The sequence below is a fragment of the Crocodylus siamensis genome, chromosome 6 (assembly GCF_052110815.1).
Source record: "Crocodylus siamensis isolate JL-2025a chromosome 6, ASM5211081v1, whole genome shotgun sequence".
Lineage (NCBI taxonomy): Eukaryota > Metazoa > Chordata > Crocodylia > Crocodylidae > Crocodylus > Crocodylus siamensis.
This window is the reverse complement of record NC_143400.1, coordinates 87,485,302-87,504,285: the sequence shown is the minus strand read 5'-3', so window position 1 is coordinate 87,504,285 and position 18,984 is coordinate 87,485,302. Positions and strand designations below refer to the sequence as shown.

Below are 18,984 nucleotides of genomic sequence, written 5' to 3'. Positions count from 1 at the left end.
ACTTGCAATAAAGGACTACAATTTGATTAATAACACTCTGCAATTCTATAGCTTCTACCGTCAGAGATCTCTAAACATTTTATAAACATTTATTTAGATTTACCGCAACCTTCGGAGGTAAGTAAGGTCAACAGTATTATTCCCACTTTACAGATGTTAGAAGTAAGGAATGGAGTGCTCAATATTGAACTCAGTTCTCCTGACTTCCATTCATATTATAAGAAAATGGGACTGAAGATAACCCATCCTGGGTCAACAAGTTCACTCGTCTGAAGTGAACCATATCACACAAGTACCATATCACATAGTTCCCTTCATAACCGTACCAAGGTCTATGTTACAAGTTGCTAGGTTTTTTGCCCCAATTATTCTGATCAGAAGGCTGTTCTACAGCCTGACTTCTCTGATTAGGAACTAGGGCTGTGTGAAGCTTCAGTCCCTAATTCAATTTGCCAGAGATCTGGCCTGATTCAGTGGCCACATCTCTAAATCCAAATCGAACCAAAGGACCCTTTCATCTCTCAGAATAGAATCGGGACCCTCCAAATCCATTCAGAGAGATTCAGAAAGATTTGGCGACTTGGACGTAGACACAGCTTTAAATGTTTTTTCTACATACCTCTAGGTACCAGGCAGCTCATGACTGCTGTGATGCTGGGGCAAAAGGAGCATCCCATAGAAGTGTGGGTGGGCTCCTCAGTGCACTTGGCAGCAGACCAGGAAGTGGACCACAAGCACTTCCAGTCCACTTCTGGGTCCACTGGGGAGCATGCGGGGGGGAGGGGGAGGCCCACACTCCCCCAGCTTGGCGACTGGTGCCTCCTGGGTCTGGGGGGGCACCCAGGGTCTCCCTGCAGCTGATCGCTAAGCCGGAGAGGCATGGGGGGGTAGGGGGGGGCAGCCCAGCATGCTCCCCAGTGGATCTGAAAGTGGACCGAAGTACTTCTGGTAGACTTCTAGGTTCACTGCCGAGCATGTGGAGGGCCCCTCCACACTCCTGTGGAACACCCCATCCACCCCAGCATCAAAACATTCACGAGCAATGCTGGTACCTCGAGGTATGTAGAAAAAACATTTAAAGCTGTGTCTCTGCCTGAATTGCTGATTCTGCATCGGTACTGAATCTTCAGATTCAAATTCGACCAAATCAAATATGGGACAGTGATCTGAATCAACTAATCAAATCGCTGTCCCTGATTCAGACTGAATCCGAATCGAATAGGGCCTGCTTCGCACATCCTTCTTAGGAACCTTATTCTGATTTCCAGCCTAAATCTATTTGTGTTATGCACTTGACCCAAAAATAAATCCACAAAATCCTAGTTCAAACAAAAAAATCTCTGGGTACTTGTTAGCTAAATAAGTAACACCAAATGTGCCCTTTGTGCAACTATTAATCATCTAAGTAAGCCAAAACTTTCCTAAAACTACATAGGGCATCATCACATAAACTGCACATGACAGCTGAGAAGTGCCACACTAAAACTATGTCTATATCAGACACACACACTCGAGGAGGGGTTTTTCTTTGAAGAGTTAGACTGGAGGGTTTTTTTAAAACTCCCAAGGGTTTGTGTGATCTTATGTCAATAGGTATAAATGAAATACCGTCTGCAGCCATCCATAAGTCAGTTCATGCATTTGTTTTGTTTGCACTGAGACTCTCTGTTACTATATGCTGAAAAGCATTTATATTTTCATGGAAAATTTAGTGTTCCTTCAATCCAGCTGACTGCTAGAATTGAAGTTATAAAAAATAGTGTGCTTGCAACTCTAGAGTGAAATTAATAATAATGTTTACCACTTGTATAGCTCTGTATGCCCAATATCTAATTAAGTCTTGGTACCTCAATATGGTTCTGTAGGTATCCATTAGAAATGGGCCAATAATTTTTAGATAAAGAACTGGATAAAATTTGCCTTTTTCTATTCATAAACAATAATCTCTAATCACAGTTTTCACAGATTTACTAGTTATTACTACAATCATTTCAGCAAAAATATTTAATCATTTGTAAACATTTTATAGTGGGTATTCCAGATCTAAGTAGTGGTTCATTTGGAACAGGTAGGCTGCATAATGACTAGAAGAATCAGGCTTCCAGCATGAATGCTTGCGCAGACCAAGTTGAAATGAACTCTCCATGAATATTCTAATAATTGTTGAAAATTTGCTGCGTCTGAATTTTCCTGCCAACAGACTTAGTCAGTCGAATGTGTGTGGAAAGCAAACGCATAGGATGTGGAAACAGTCTCAGAGTAAAAGCATTTTGAAATTCAAACCACAGTTTACAGGGGAAAGAGAACTGGGGAGGTATTACAGGTCACCTTTAAACCATTCTAAAAGCACTTAAAACAGGAGTGTCCACATATTAAGGGGTGTCAAACCATGCTAACTACCCTCTAAATATCCTAACATTGCACCACTTCAGGTGCAATGGCTCAAAGATAATCAGGTGAGGATTATCTTGGAGCCATTCTACCTAGCTCCAGCTAGGTATTGTTAGGTCTGCTCCACTAAGACAAACTAACCAATTTGCAGTTATCCAGCACCCCGGGATGTACAGCTCCCAGGCCCTCTATCCCTAACATACTTTCCACTTTTCCAACTTCTACTGGCCAGGGGTTTGTGCCAGGGCACTTTGGTGCCTACCATGTTAAGAGGTCTGAGCAGGCCACAGAGCAGCTGGCAGGTGTGATGCAGCTTAATGAGGCAGTCACATGACCACGGGAGGGTTCCTGGATTGGAGGATGGGGCTGAGCAGCTTCAGTATAAACCCAGGCCCTCAGAGCTGAGTGGGCAGTTGCTGGAGGGAGCCAGAGGGGTAACACTGCCAGTTAGAGCTGTTGTTCTCTGAACACCTGGAGGTCAAGGGTAGGAGCTATGGGGATGAAGGAGGTTCCTGGTCTTGGGGAATGACCTAAAACTACACCCTGCTAGGGATGGATGGTGTGGTGGGGCTGCCTGTGGTGAAGTGGTCCCCAGGAAATGCCACACCAGTGCCTCCCTAGTGAAAGGCAAGTATGGGGTGCCTCAGTCCCCAGAACCTGGTGGATCATGCCATAGAGGGGACTGGCAAGAGGTTCAGGCATGTCATCAGGCCTAATACCCCAGGGGCATAAGGCTGAGAGCCCTGGTAAGGGGGTGGAGTAGTGGGCCCAGTAAGAGGGTATGTGAGAGAGCCACTTAGAGTAGGGTCTGCAGGGCTGGGCCTGAAGGACGACTGTGCATGGGCTGCATAGAGTAGGGTCTGCATGGGCAGGCCTGAAGGACTACGCATGGGCTGGCCTTGGTGATTGAGTGAGCTGGGTTTGGAGGGGTCCAAGAAGGTGGACCTATATGTGAAAGAGAGGATGAGCAGCTCAATAACCTAACAGATAAACCTTTGACTGGTCAGTGCTGGGGCCAGGACCAGAATGGTCAAAGGGCCAGAGTGCCCACTGTGAGGGACGGCCAGAGCCAGGGGCTTGGAGTTCTGACTGGCCTAGAGGTAAGGCTAGGGCCTGTGTAACCAAAGGTCCCAGAACAGGTCACTGTTGAGAGGAAGAAGGGGCTTAGGGAGCTTTGCAGCCCAGAATGAGGGCAGAGTAGACCACCTGAGAAGGAAGGATCCAGGTGGGGTCCGAACAGCAGGTGGGCAGCGAAGGAAGTCCACTGCGGGACCAGAGCCATGTAGTGATGCCATCTGCAAGGCATGGGACGTGGGAAAAGGGAGGGTTCAGAGCTGTGTATAACACTATTGGTATCGGGCAGTAAATCGGCAGGCTCCCACCTTACAAACAACTTATTAGATGCATCAAAAGCATGGCAGGCGAAGCAGGTGGGTAGACTACCCTAGACAGGTAAGCGGGTCAATGATTTGACCAGCTGCAAGACGGCCCCCTGTCACAGGGTGGTACTGGTCCCAAGCCAACACCCTCACCCACCTGCTGTGGGCATGACCCTAACTGACATGGCACGATGCTGCTGGCCCCAAGCAACCCAGGAGACTCGATCTGGGCCCCTGGGCCCTCAGATGGACAAGACTTTATCCCCCATGTAGCCAGAAAAATTTGAGGGCAGGTGAAGGGGGCTGTGGCTTCCCTTTCCAGATTCCCATGGTAGAGGGGGTCGTAAAGTACTGAGCATGGTGATAGCATGGATCCCAGGGAGGCATGCTTCTCTTGGCTCCATGCTCTTGTTATCGTTCACCCCCAGACCTCTGGTCCCAGAGGGGAGATAGAGTTCTGAGTCCTGGCCATGATCCTGCTCACCAAGCCTTCTAGTGGCAAGCAGTTGTGCAGGTCAGAGATAGCATTAAGCCTTAACATGCAACCAAGCTGAAACTGTTCTAATTTTAAGGCCACCCAACAATCCACAGATTTAGAATGGTTGCTGTATGAGGTATACTGGAATTAGAAATCAGAAGTTCCTTATTCCAAGGCCTTTTGCCAAAATTACTCCAAACACTTCTTTTCACTATGTATACATAGAGATAAACATCCAAGTATTCCTAAATTGTTTTTCCATGCACAGTATATTCCTATTTGCACAGGGTAATCCATTCTCTCCAGATAGGCATCACTTTTCAGAATCAGTCATGTTACATGACCATATTAAATCTATAAAGTGGAAAAACATTGCAAATGTCCTTTGATCACAGCTGGGGTCAGCCAATGCTGCATCCAATGCAAAATAAGGGAAATCATCACTTTAGATGTACTTTATGCGTATAGTAATCAAAATAATTCCAATATGTTTTGATTCAGATTGTACTGCATTTGTACCTGTCAAATCCCGTACAAGATCCACTGGGGAATCAGCATACGCACATACGCAAGCAGAAAAATGTTAGTTTTGGCCAAAGATGTGCCAAGATTTATTATTTTTTAATCCAGAAATGTATAAGCACACAGAAAATACAGTATTCCAAACTATATGCTCATTTTAACTAAGCATATTAAAAATCCTATCAACATAACAGATGTTCTGGTCTTTTCTAGTAAAAACAACTATTATTTCTATAGTCACATAAAAGAGATTCTATAAAATGTCCCCAACAAGTAAAGCACAACATACAGATTCAAAACGTACACTGGCTTGGCTTGGTTGGATCTTTAAGAGGAAGGCCTTCAGTGGGAGGTGGCTGGCAAAGCAGGGAAGCATTCTGCCCCCCCCCAAAATTCGGCATTATTTCTCACATAGTTTGCATACCCTCTGCCTTTCACCAAGCTGTTTTTACTGATAGGGGTAGAAGTATGCAGGCTGGGCGGGGAGCTGCTCCAAGGTGAGGTCTGGGATCTTGCAGTGGTGATGTGGTCTGGAGCTGGGGCAGTCGTGATCCACTGCCTGTACACCCCTGCCAAGGGTGGGCAGGCAGCAGATCGTAGTTCTGCCCCGACTCTGCACCATGCCATCTTTACTTCAAGATCCCAATCCCAGAGCAGCTCCCTGCCCAGCTGCATGCTCTCCATGGAAAGCCTGGCCCCACTCTGTCCTGGCTCTGCCACTGCTGGTGTCTTCATGGAAACCAGCCACAGCAACGTAGGCAGGGGCTGCTGGGAAATGGAGCCTGCCATGGGTCCCGACCTGGCCCATGGACTGGATTTTGTTCATCTCTGACCTCGAGTTTTCAAAGAGCAATTCCTAGCATCAAAACATTTTGACCTGTTGTGTTCTTAGAGTTCTTGGCAGCAGCAGAACTGTTCTATTATATTTCTGTATTCAAACAATATTTCAAACTATTTTTCTATAGTCAAAACTAAGAGGTGGACTTATCCAAAGGGTGACTTAAGTCTAATGAGATTGAGAACCACTGCACTAAACTGTAGCATCCTTAGCTCAATCCCTGGTGGAAGCTCAATCCCTGGTGGAAGCCAACCCTGAAAACTGCGCTGAACTTGCAAGTATGAAGTCAGCCCCTCTCACCTTCTCACCCTCCCTTCATTTAGAAATTATCTAGACATGCAGATCTCAGGCACAGGAGGTCAGCTAGCAGCAACCCCATAGTTCCCTGTTTCAGTCTTCCCATCCTTCTGCACACAACTCAACTGCCCATTGATAGAGACAATTTTGGAAGGAGAGACAAGTAGTGTGCAGACTGATTTCCTAGAAGGGTTTTGCAGCAGAACACAATACAATGGAGTGTTTTGCTCAAGAAATAAAAACAGCTTTGCTGAGAGATGGAAAGTACAACGTAGACAGAAAAGGGCAGCTTATGTGACCGGGAGAGGACATCCTCAAGGTTAACTGTAAATATTAGTGTAGGCAGACCCTATAAAGTTCCCAAGCATAGCACATTCAGAAAACAGAGAATCGCATGTAAATAAAAAAGGGAAAACAAACCAAAACTGCAGATCTTTGGCTTTTTTAACATGGTCGCCCCCAAGCACCTGTCTGCTATGTTTTCTTCATTCACTGTTTATCATTTTCATGTATCTCAGGAAAGTATTTCGGTACTGCAGCATTTCTTGCCCATCTGCTAGTACTGTAAATGTGCTACGAATCAACCAGGTGGCAGGATGTCCTGAACTTGCAATCAGCACGCCAGTTTGAAACACACGCAGAGAGCATTAAGCATCCTATTCTGTTCCTATTAAATTAGAGAATTGTCTAGAAAAACACTATATCATCATCCTGTTACATACAAAAAATAGAAAGTCGGGCAACTTAATTTTAAATTGGGTAAATGAATAAAAGCGGCCCGATTGCCAGAGGTGCAAGTTCCCTTGAAATACTCTTGGATCCGGTCAATGTAACTGATGAAAATGAGACGTAACTCCGATCTGAAGCAATATAAGCAATAAAAGTAGTATGTGAGGAGAATCAGAATCATTGGCAGTATCAGGTGCTCATCATTCATCACCGTAAATCAGATCAGTTTTATTCAGGTGCTCAAATATAGATTTAAGCACTAATATAAGGAGAAGACATCGACCTACTACGTGGCCCAAAATCACACAGCAGAAGCAGGACAGAGCCAATGTTCATGACTGCCCCGTTCCATGTTCACTTCTTTAGACCACACGGCTCACATACAGAGACAATTGTTCGTGTTACTCACATTTGTTCAAGCAAATGAAAACTTCTGTTCTATCATGAATGCTCGTATGCCCATCATATTATACAAGTATCTAACAGCTTCGTTTTGCATAGGCAAAATAAGCTTTGTGAGTGCACCTAGATGTTTGCACAAATTTGCTAAATTTTGAAAATCTGGTTTAATCTGTCCTCCATGGAGTTATACACTATGTCACTGTAGTGACACAGTCCCATATACAAAGTACTAGGGATCACATTATCTCTTCTCCATCTAACTATCCAACTCACCTGCATAATGTTCAGAAAATATTTCCAAACTGCATGATCCCATAACTGCTGCCTGTCTAGAGGGAATATAGAAGTGCTGCCATAAAACTGCAGTTCCTCTCTTGACTGCTCCCCATCCATCATGCTCTCAAAGCTCATCCCTCCATTACTGTCATGAGCATTGTTACAAGGACCTTGTGCAGATGGGTAAGTATTGATTGCTTTGCTTTTGAAAGTCATGGATATGGAAAATGTATTGAGTTATGCAGGCACTGACAAAGGAAGTTGGGTGACTATTTCCTGCTGACACCTGTAAAAGCCCCAGCCCCAGCCCCAGCAAATGTCTCACACAACAGTGTGGCTAACAGACAGGGCACTGGGCTGAGAATCAGGAGAATGGAGTTTCAGTCCTATCTCTGTCACTCACTGTGTGACCTTGTACAAGACATTGTGCTGTTTGAGTTGCCTTTGTCCGTCTTGTTTATTCAGGCTGATAGGCCTTTGGGGTAAAGGCACTCTCATAGAATCATAGAAAATTAGGGTTGGAAGGGACCTCAGGAGGGCATCTAGTTCAACCCCTACTCAAAGCAGGATCATCCCCAACTAGATCATTCCAGCCAAAGCTTTGTCTAGCCAGATTTACAAGAATTCCAAGGGTGGAGAGTCCATCACCTCTCTGGGTAACCTGTTCCAGTGTTTTACTACCCTCCTAGTGAGAAAATTTTTCCTAATATCCAACCTAAACTTCCCTTGCTGCAACTTGAGACCATTGTTCCTTGTTCTGTCCTCTGTCACCACTGAGAACAGTTTACCTCCATCCTCTTTCAAACCTTCCTTCAGGTAGTTGAAGGCTGCTATTAAATCCCCTCTCAGTCTTCTCTTCTTGACTAACCAAGCCCAGTTCCCTCATTTCTCCTCATAAGTCATGTGCCCCAGCCCCCTCACCATTTTTGTTACCCTCCACTGGAATCTCTCCAAACTGTCCACATCCTTTCTGTAGTGGAGGAGGGAGGGCAAAACTGGATGCAGTACTCCAAATGTACCCTCACTGGTGTCGAATAGAGGAGAAGAATCACTTCCCTTGACCTACTGGCAACAGTTCTACTAAGGCAGCCCAGTATGCTGTTAACCTTCTTTGCAATAAAGGCACACTGTTGGCTCATATTCAGCTTATTGTCCACAATAACCCCAAGTTGCATCTCTCCACCTATACAGTATAAACAAACCAAGGAAGTCCTTGGTAAGGGAAAGGCGAAAGCTCCACACCAATAAATAAAAATGATGTGGATGCGGCCCCTGCCTGGGGGGCGCTGCCTACCCGGGGCTTCTCTGAGGCCTCCACCAAGATGGAGCCCACAGGGAGGCTCGTGTCACCTTGCCCCCTGGCCTGTGGGGGATGCCTAGAGGGGCCAGGGGGCCAGGGAATGGGGACCCCCCATACCTGTCCTGCCAGTGTCCATCTTAGGGCCCCAGAGGGGCAGGTGAGGGAGCTCCAGGAAGAGGTTAGCAGGATGAGGGGGATCAGAGAAGCAGAAGATGCTATTTATGGGTATTTCCTTTTCCTGCAGGGCCAAGCACCAAAGGAAGAACCACGCCAGGAGGTGCCCTCCACAGCGGAATGGCAGACGGTTCCCTCCAGAGCCAGGGCTGCTCATGGTGGTATAGTACCAGCTCCTCCAGTCCAGCTGGGGAACAGGTACAAGGCCCTGGCAACACTGGAGGAAGAGGAACATGAGGAGGAAACCTCTGGTGAGGAGGTCACTCCACGCACAGAAGGGGCTGAAGGAGGCAAGTTGACCCAGAGGAAGAGACACTGGGTACTCATCATAGATGACTCCACCCTGAGAGGAACAGAGGGTCCCATCTGTTGCCAGGATCCCATGACACACCAGGTCTACTGTCTCCCCAGAGCGTGGATACAGAACATGACGGAGATGATCCTGGCCCTCATCCAGCCCACTGATTACTACCCCAAGGTCCTAATCCATGTGGGCACTAATGATGCGGCCAGGAGCAGTCCAGACCACCTGATGCTACCAAGCACTGGGGGGCAAGCTGAAGGAGATAGGGGCACAGGTGGTCTTCTCATCGATCCTTCCAGTGAGAGGGCGCTGAAGATGCCATGAGACCTGCATCTGGGAAGTCAACTTGCAGCTTTGAGACTGGTGTCTCGTGGCAGGCTTTGGCTTTCTGGAGCACGACCCTTACTTCAGAATGAGAGGCATGCTCAGGTGGGATGGGCTTCAATTCTCCCACAAAGGTAAGTGTGTGTTCTCTTCCAGGTTGGCTGATCTCCTCCGGCAGGCTTTAAACTAGGCCACATAAGAGGAGGTGGGGGAAGAGGACCAAGGGAGCCACAGAACACCAAACGAAGAGACCCACAAGAACAGCCCAGGCAAGTCAGGCAATGAGCGAAAGAAATACCCAGGAAAGACACAGGGGCCCAAACAGTCTGGAGATTGGGGGGCTGTCACATACACCCTCAGGAGGCTTTAAATGCCTCTGCGCTAATGCTCGCAGGATGGGGAACAAGCAGGAGGAACTTGCCCTCCTGCTAGCTAACACAAACCCAGATATAGTGGGGTTCACTGAAACTTGGTGGGATCCAACGCACAACCAGGTGGTAAACATCAATGGCTATAGGCTGTATAGATTTCATAGATTTCATAGACATCAGGGCTGGAAGGGACCTCGGGAGACCATCGAGTCCAGCCCCCTGCCCAAAGGGCAGGAAGTCAGCTGGGGTCATAGGATCCCAGCAAGATAAGCATCCAATTTACTCTTGAAGGTGTTCAATGTAGGTGCTTGAACCACCTCCGATGGCAGGCTGTTCCAGACCTTGGGGGCTCGGACAGTAAAGAAATTCTTCCTTATGTCCAGCCTGAAACGGTCTTGCAGGAGTTTGTGACCATTCAACCTAGTCATCCTTTGGGGCACTCTGGTGAACAGACGTTCCCCCAGATCCTGGTGGTCACCCTGATAAACTTATAGGTGGCCATCAGATCACCCCTGAGCCTACGCTTTTCCAGGCTAAAGAGTCCCATGCCTCTCAGCCTATCATTGTAAGATCTGTTTTCCTGACCTCTGATCATGCGCGTGGCTCTCCTCTGGACTCTCTCAAGCTTCTCCACATCCTTTTTGAATTGTGGAGCCCAAAACTGGACGCAGTACTCCAGCTGCAGCCTCACCAAGGCCGAGGACAAGGGGAGAATGACGTCCCGGGATTTGCTCCAGAAGCATCTATGGATGCAAGCCACGTTTTGGTCACTTTATTAGCCGCAGCATCGCATTGCAGGCTCATGTTCACCTGGTGGTCAATGATGACCCCCAAGTCTCTTTCTTCTGTAGTGCTATCCAACGTAGCACTGCCGAGCCTATAAGGATGCTGCAGGTTTTTCCTCCCAAGGTGGAGAACCTTGCATTTTTCAGTGTTAAACACCATCAGGTTCTCGTCTGCCCATTTGCTGAGCTTGTCCAGGTCAGCCTGGATCACCCGCCTGTCTTCTGGCGTGGATGCTTTGCCCCACAGTTTGGTGTCATCGGCGAACTTGGCCAGTCCACTCCTGACTCCACTGTCCACATCATTAATGAAGATGTTGAACAGTATGGGTCCAAGGACAGAGCCTTGAGGGACCCCACTGGTCACAGGGCACCACGATGAGTGACTGCCATCAATTACAACCCTCTGGGTCCGACCACGAAGCCAATTTCCCAGCCAGCGGATCGTGGTGGAGCCAAGGCCACAACTGGCCAGTTTGGCCAAGAGGTGATCATGGGATACCAGATCAAAAGCTTTTTTGAAGTCAAGTTATATGACATCAATCTTTTCTCCCTCGTCCAGGTGATAGGTCACCTGGTCATAGAAGGAAATGAGACTGGTCAAACAAGACCTACCCGCAACAAACCCATGCTGACTATCCCTTAGGATGTTAGCCTGGGCCAGTCCCTCAAGGATGGCCTCCTTCATAAACTTTTCTAAGATCTTCCCCAGGATAGAAGTCAGGCTAATGGGCCTGTAGTTAGCCGGATCCACTCTCCTCCCTTTCTTGAAGATCGGCACCACATTGGCCTTCTTCCAGGCTTCGGGCACTACACCAGAGCGCCAGGAGTTTTCAAAGTTCCGTGCCAGGGGCTGGGCTATGACGGTCACCAGCTCCTTGCGTACCCTGGGGTGCAGATTGTCAGGGCCGGCTGACTTGAAGGTATCCAGCTTCTCAAGGTGTTCCTTCACAAGGTCAGCATTTATGGAGGGTAGGGGATCCCCATCACCCGGATCTCCCTGTCCCATAGCAGGCATGGGCGTCCCGTGTGACTGATGAAAGACTGATGCAAAGTACCTATTTAATAGGTTGGCTTTTTCCTGGACATCAGTTGTCAGTTGCCCCATCTGGTTTAGCAGGGGTCCAACGTTGCCCTTGCTTTTCATGCGGCTCCCCACATATCTGAAAAAGGACTTTTTGTTGTCCTTGATGCTTGAAGCTATCTGGAGTTCAGCTGCAGCCTTGGCTTTCCTGGTTTGCTCCCTGCAGGACCGGACCAGTGCAGAATAATCCTCCTTGGAGTTGAATCCTGTCCTCCATCCTTTGTAGGCTTTCCTTTTTAGCCGCAGGAGGTCCGCTAGGTCCCTGGAGAGCCAGGAGGGCTGCTGTGCCTTCTTGCTGCCTTTTCTCCATGTTGGAATAGATTTAGCTTGTGCATTGAGGATTGCTTCCTTGAGAAGCAACCACTCTTCTTGAACTCCCCTCTTCCTGGGGTTATGGTCCCTATAGGCAGGATAGGATAGGGAGGAAAGGTGGGGGTCTGGCGCTCCACATCAAAGAGCAATACACGCCATCTGAAAACAGCATTGGGTCTCAGATAGGGCAGATGGAAGTGCTCTGGGTCAGAATACAAGGGGGTCGGGGAACAAAGGACCTAATGGTGGGGGTCTACTACAGGCCACCTAACCAGGGAGAAAAGCTGGATTGGGAATTCTCAGGCCAGCTCGTGAAGGCAGTTAAGCCAAGGGACGTGGTCACATGGGTGACCTAAACTACCCAGACATCTGGTGGGAGGAGCAGTCAACCAGGTCTGATCACTCACATAGGTTCCTAGCTGAGTTACAGGACCTCCACTTAACCGAGGAAGTGCACAGTCCCACCAGGGGAAATGCCTTGTTGGATGTGGTCCTGGCCACAGATGATGACCTGGTGAAGGGACTCCAGGTGCTAGACCACCTGGGCAATAGCAACCATCACCTACTGGAATTTACCGTCCAGCGCAGGATATTAAAGGCCTGCAGCAAGGCAGCAGCCCTGGACTTCAGGAGTGTGGATTTCAATAAGCTAAGGAGAATAGTCGGGGATGCACTGAGGTCCCAGAGGGGAGGGGAGTTGGGAATCCAGGAAGAGTGGTCATTCCTTAAGGAGACAATCCTCCAAGCCCAAAGCATGACAATCCCCACGTGGATCAAAGGGGGCAAGAGCGCTGAAAAGCCCCCGTGGCTCACCAAAAGCATCCACGAATGCCTCAAAGCTAAAAAGGAGGCATACACCCAATGGAAGGGAGGGCCCATCACCAAGGAGGATTATACCTCCTTGGCTCAAGATTGTAGGGGGGGCTATTAGGAAGGCTAAGGCAGAGATGGAACTGGGACTAGTGACACAGATCAAAGATAACAAGAAGTTGTTTTTTAAATACACAGGGGGTAAAAAGAAGGTGCCAAATAATGTGGGACCTCTGCAGGACATGCTTGGTAATCTGGTGGTAGCACCAGACGAAAAGCTAATCTTTTTAACAGATTCTTTGCTTCCATTTTTCTGAGCAGGGACAGGGACATCCCCCCCACTGGGACCAAGGGGAGGTGCAGCCAGGCCTAGGGTCAGTGAGGACCTAGTCAAGAAAATTCTGGAGGGACTAGATTTGTTTAAATCAACAGGTCCTGACAATCTCCATTCCAGAATGCTTAGGGAACTGGCAGAGGTCATTGCAGGACCCCTGGCACAGCTTTACGAGCACTCGTGATTCTCTGGAGAGGTGCCAGAGAACTGGAAAAGGGCCAGCGTGGTCCCCATTTTCAAAACAGGGAGGAAAGAGAACATAGAAAACTATAGGCCCGGTAGTCTTACCTCGGTCCTGGGGAAGCTCTTTGAGAAAATTATCCAGGAGCACATCTGTGTTGGGCCAACAGGGGAGTTTATGCTTAGGGGCAATCAACATGGGTTCATTAGAGGCAGGTCCTGTCAGACCAATCTGGTGGTCTTCTATGACCAGGTCACAAAATCCTTGGATACAGGTGTCGCGGTGAACGTAGTCTTTCTGGACTTTAGGAAGGCCTTCGACATTGTCTCTCACCCCATCCTCATTAAATTTAGGTGTCTGTGGTGTTGACCCCTTCACGGTCAGATGGGTCACAAATTGGCTGGAGGGCCAAACCCAGAGAGTGGTGGTGGCTGGGTCATTTTCAACCTGAAGAGATGTGGGCAGTGGGGTTCCCCAGGGCTCGGTCCTCAGGCCCACACTGTTCAATATCTTCATCGGCGATTTGGACGAGGGGGTGAAAAGCACCTTGTTCAAGTGTTCAGATGACACTAAGATGTGGGGAGAAGTGAGCACACTATAAGAAAGGGACAGGCTACAACTAGATCTCAACTGGTTACAGAGGTGGGTGGATGAGAATAGGATGGGTTTCAATATGGACAAGTGCAAGGTATTGCACCAGGGGAGGAAGAACCAGCAGCATACCTACAGGCTAGGGAACTCCCTTCTCATCAGCACAGAGGCAGAGAAGGATCTTGGAGTCACTACTGATTCCAAGATGAACATGGGCAGCCAATGTGGGGACGCAGTCAGGAAGGCTAACCACACTTTGTCATGTATCCATAGATGCATCACGAGCAGGTCCAAGAAGGTGATCCTCCCCCTCTATGCGACATTGGTCAGGCTGCAGTTGGAGTACTGCATCCAGTTCTAGGTGCTGCACTTCAGGAGGGATGTGGACAACATGGAGAGGGTCCAGAGGAGAGCCGATTGCATAATTAGGGGGCAGTAGGGCAGGCCCTACGAGGAGAGGCTACAGGACCTTAACCTGTTCAGCCTCCACAAAAGAAGGCTGAGGGGGGATCTGGTGGCCGCCTATAAACTTGCCAAGGGGGACTAGCAGGCAATGGGAGAGTCACTGTTCCCCCAAGCACTACCGGGGGTAATAAGGAACAGTGGCCATAAGATGACCGAGAGTTGATTCAAACTAGATATCAGGAGGCACTACTTCACTGTCAGGGCAGCTAGGAGCTGGAACCAACTTCTAAGTGAAGTGGCGCTCACTTCTACCCTGGAGGTCTTCAAAAAGAGGCTAGACAGAGACCTAGCCAGGGTCGTTTGACCCCAGCATTCTTTCCTGCCCATGGCTGGGGGTCAGACTTGATTATCTGCTCAGGTCCCTTCCGACCCTACCGACTATGAAACTATGAAGGGAAGTGGTGCTTGCCCCTACCCTGGGGGTTTTCAAAAAGAGGGTAGACAGCCACCTAGCTGGGGTCATTTGACACCATCATCTTTTCCTGCCCATGGCAGGGGGTCAAACTAGATCATCTGCTTAGGTCCCTTCCGACCCTACCAACTATGAAACTATGTAGAGTATGCCTATACAGCAAAATGCAGCGCCACATCAGGGTGCTCAAACTAGCTCTAAACAAGGTAGCTCAGGTACCAGAAGCAAACTGGCTGCTGCATGTATTAGCCTTGATATACTGCTTCCATTGTCTGACCCTGATCATTCAGCTCTGGTGTCTCCATCTGGAAACTGTGCCTCGTAGAAATACAAAAAATGCCCAACTGCAACTGCATGTACAACTAATAATGTTTTGAGCAGAATGGGCCACAAACCATCTCTTTGATTAGCTGTGGCTATTGGGAATCCAAGAAAAGAAAGAGAGAGGCTCTAGGAAGAAATAGATTTTTTTCCCCTCACTTTACTGCTCTCCTTTTATCTCCAGTCCATGTGTGGGGGGACAAGGTGTGCTTTTTAAATCTCCTCATGCTTCTGGCTACTCTGGAAAAATGATGAGGCATTATTTAATGCATCTCCTGTGAGCCATTTTTTGGACTAAAAATGGTCAAGACCCAAACGATCAACCTGTCCTTTATTTACTAAGCAGCAACCTGTCCTTCCTATTTGCTTACAGTCAAAGACATGCCCCCTACAGACGAGCCATAAATAAATATTTGCATCAGTTTTGCAAAGACTGGCTTATTTAGGGTATGTGCAGACATTTGCCACACCATCACGTGGTTTACATTAAAGCCATGAGATCATAAATTAGGAAGAGTGTGCGCAGACATTCACCAGTGCAGAACCACGCCAGGAATCTGGTACAAGTGGGGAGGGCTAGAGGGTTCACAGGGGGTTGTGGCAGGATCAGGTGGAGAAAGGACTGTCCGTCCACGGAAAGGGGACGAGGTTGGTAAAAATTGCCCAATCAGGCTGGGGGAGTAGGAAGAGCACAGCCCCAGAGTTGGAGCAAATGCCTGGATTTTCCCAGCCCCCGGGCTATACTCTGAATGTATACAGACATTCACTATATTGGATTAACCCATGACCAATCTAAGTTAGTTCACTCCCTCACCATTTTTGCCTAATTTAAGCTCCACATACATCTGAACAGACAGGCATTTAGATCAACCTAACCTGGTTAGGTTGATCTTGGGGGTCTTCAAGAGGAGGTTGGATAGATATCTGGCTGGGGTATTATCATCTCAGCATTCGTTCCTGCCCGGGGCAGGGGGTCAGACTTAATCTGTTCAGGTCCCTTCTGACCACAGGAACTATGAAACTATGAAATGTAACGTGTCATACCCTGAGTCTGGATACTGTAATAGGAAGGTTATCACAAGAGTTAAAAGGCTACGTAGATTTGCACCTTCCAGACTAACTAAATACGAGGTGGATAACATAAGCTTTTGTGAGCCCAAGTTTATTTCCTCAGATGCTATGAAAGGACATGCACAGAGCGGTGTATAAAACAGAGAGAGTGATTTGAAGAGAAAAGTCAGGGAAGGGAGGAGGAAGCAATACAAGAGAAAGCAATAAATCCATGTGGACAAAATGGGTCACAAAAGTTTATCCAGATAATGGAATAAGAATCTGTAGTCCCCGTTTACACAAGATTTGAGGTCCCAGAGTACAAACAGTCATCATGCTGATATCCTCAAATAATGGTAGTCAAGGAGCTTAAGCCAGAACTCTTTAGTTTTATGTTTAATAGAAATTCATAGCGGCACTCTGCAGTTTATTTTTGTCCTTGCATTAGAAGGGTGGTGGGGAAATGAAGCTATCTACTGTAAAACCTGAATCCACAGATTTGGGCTAAAGATGGGCAAAAACAAGAGATCACAGGTCTCTTCTCCATTCCCTGAGGGCCCTCATCATTTCCTTTTCCTCATCCTAGACTGCTCCTTCTGCTCATCACTACCTTTCTCCTTGATGCTTCCACAACACAAACTTTCCTGTTTACTCCCTTGCTCTTTATCCCCTTCCTCACGTGTGCATTTTTTCTCTAGGCACGGAAGCAGACTTTCCATATCACCACTATTGAGAAAACCATCTCCCCAAACTTATTGGGTGCCTCTACACAAGCTGGGAGGCTGCTCCGAAGTGATGTAATTGCATCCTGTCGGAGCAGACTCGACTAATCAAGGCTGTTGGAGAATCCTCATTTCTGCGCTTCAGCTAGCCTGTCTTGTGTATCCTTATTCCCATGCTTCAAAATGGTGAATGGGGTGCTTTAAGTGAAGCTTGTTTGATGAGCTTTAGATAAAGCACCCCCACCGCCAAGTTGAAGCGCAGGGACACTAATGCACAAAATGCTCTGGGAGCTTTAGAGATCTGCTCTGATTAAAGTGCCCTCCCCACCCCCAGAGAATGTGTACAAACACCCATTATTCCTAGATCTACAAAAAGGAAGAATGGGCAATTGTGCAAAGGATTTAGGCTCCTGACTTCAATGGGAATCGGATACATAACTTATCATAACTTGAAAATGCAACCCAATATAACTAAGGAAGGCAGAACATTTTCCAGTACTCCTTATTCGGTGTTACCAGTTCAGTCAAACACTTAACTCGGGGCAGCCTTAAAACTGTGCTCCCCACAAAACAACCAACCAACCAATCAACTAACCAACCAAGGACAGGAACACTATAATATACATGTGCAAACCTGCCTGATTGCAAGGGTAGATGCAATGAAGTGAAGCACTCTAACAAAGCACTGTCAGTCTTCCCTGTTACATTGCTTGATTTCTTCAGCTGAGACTTTTGGGGTCACTGTTTACCACTCATCCAGGTCTGTTCTTCATTCAAAAAATTAAGCCGTGAACAGCAGTGAATTCAAGTTTGAAGAGACCTCTTAGAGTCTGAGCATGTGAAGAACTACCTGCCTTTCTCTGTTTTATATCACATCAATCAGCACTGGGTCAAGTTTATCCCTGTTGCAATTCCACCGACTGCAATGACTCCAATGGACTTACCCCTGGGAAGTATTTGGCTTATTATGAGCAACTCAGAAAGGAACAGTCCTGTGCAACAAGCAAAAAAAGCAACCAGTGACATAGAAATCCTATTAGTGCCTTCTGCCATTATTGATTAACAGCCCAAGAACAACCATTTTCTAATAATCTGTTTACTAAAATGTAGCGTTTGCCTCCTTACTGATGTACATAGACATTGATTGTGAGGATGAACCAGCAGCATATTAATCACGCTGACGGAAACTGCCACCTATTGAACAGTTTCCATATGGACGTGATCAAAAATACGTGATTATTCCATGATGTTCTCTTATACAGATGGCTGAACATAAAGTAAAAGGGGAAATTTTAAAACATAGGAATTGTCATAGTGACAGACTAATAGTCTGTATTGAACAGTTGCCCATATGAGTATTCAAGAAAAGGTAAAATACTTCCTTTTCAGTGGTGTATAACTTCTTCCATAGCGTAAGAAATGGGTAGTAGTGATGGCAAAGCTTTCTACATTAAGTTCAAGGAAATACCTGTTTTAGGTCAGTTACATTTATTTTTCAAACAGTTTTGGAAATCAAAAAAGTTTCTTAACAATTTTCTGGCATACAAACTAGAAGAGGGAGGATGTTGCAGAAATAAGGGTTAGCTGTGTGCATTTAATTATAAGTTATGCACGTTATACGCTTTAAAATATGCATTTTCATACACATCCTTGGTACACTTTATATTGTTGATACTATTCAAAAATGAATATAAATGAAAATGTCACAATAAATAAAGGATCTTTGCCAGCCACTATTAATATTTAAAAGCAACGTGTGAGGTTTTATTAACTTGAATAAGGACTCTTTTTTTTAAATGTAGTTTGCATAAATTAAATATCCCCTTGCTATTATAGATACTTTTCCTTTCTCTGCTTCAGTAGTCTGATTTAGAAAAAAGAAAAAGGGGCGGGGGCTAGAGGGCGGATAGATTTCATGCAGGCGAATTCGAATAGACCTTCCAGATATATAGCATCTTGTTAAAAATTCATGCAGGGCAGAATACTAGCAGGTCAGAAAATGTCTTTGAAATCCTGCCAGGGCTCTTTCTGATAATTCATTCAGGTTTTAAAAGGGAAAATTCCTCATTAAAAAGGAGCTAATGCTTATTAATTTATACTCCTAAGGCAGAAGCTGAATATTAAGTGGTGGACTC

The 18,984-nt window shown here is 46.8% G+C and overlaps 1 protein-coding gene across 1 annotated transcript; it reads left to right on the top strand.

Annotated features, from left to right (window-relative positions):
* The first annotated feature begins 1,042 nt into the window (after positions 1-1,042).
* Positions 1,043-16,957, top strand: LOC149863118 (uncharacterized). The gene is made up of 3 exons (XM_090054136.1): positions 1,043-1,058; positions 8,534-9,180; positions 16,826-16,957. The coding sequence occupies exons 1-3, from the start codon at positions 1,043-1,045 to the stop codon at positions 16,955-16,957; spliced, it is 795 nt and encodes a 264-aa protein (XP_089910262.1).
* The last annotated feature ends 2,027 nt before the right edge of the window (positions 16,958-18,984 follow it).

What these genes read in the sequence shown, in the direction of transcription:
- LOC149863118 (XM_090054136.1), top strand. An exon ending in AGGATCCCATGACACACCAG is followed by an intron (nt 9,181 to 16,825) that starts GTCTACTGTCTC and finishes TTTTTTCTCTAG; the next exon opens with GCACGGAAGCAGACTTTCCA.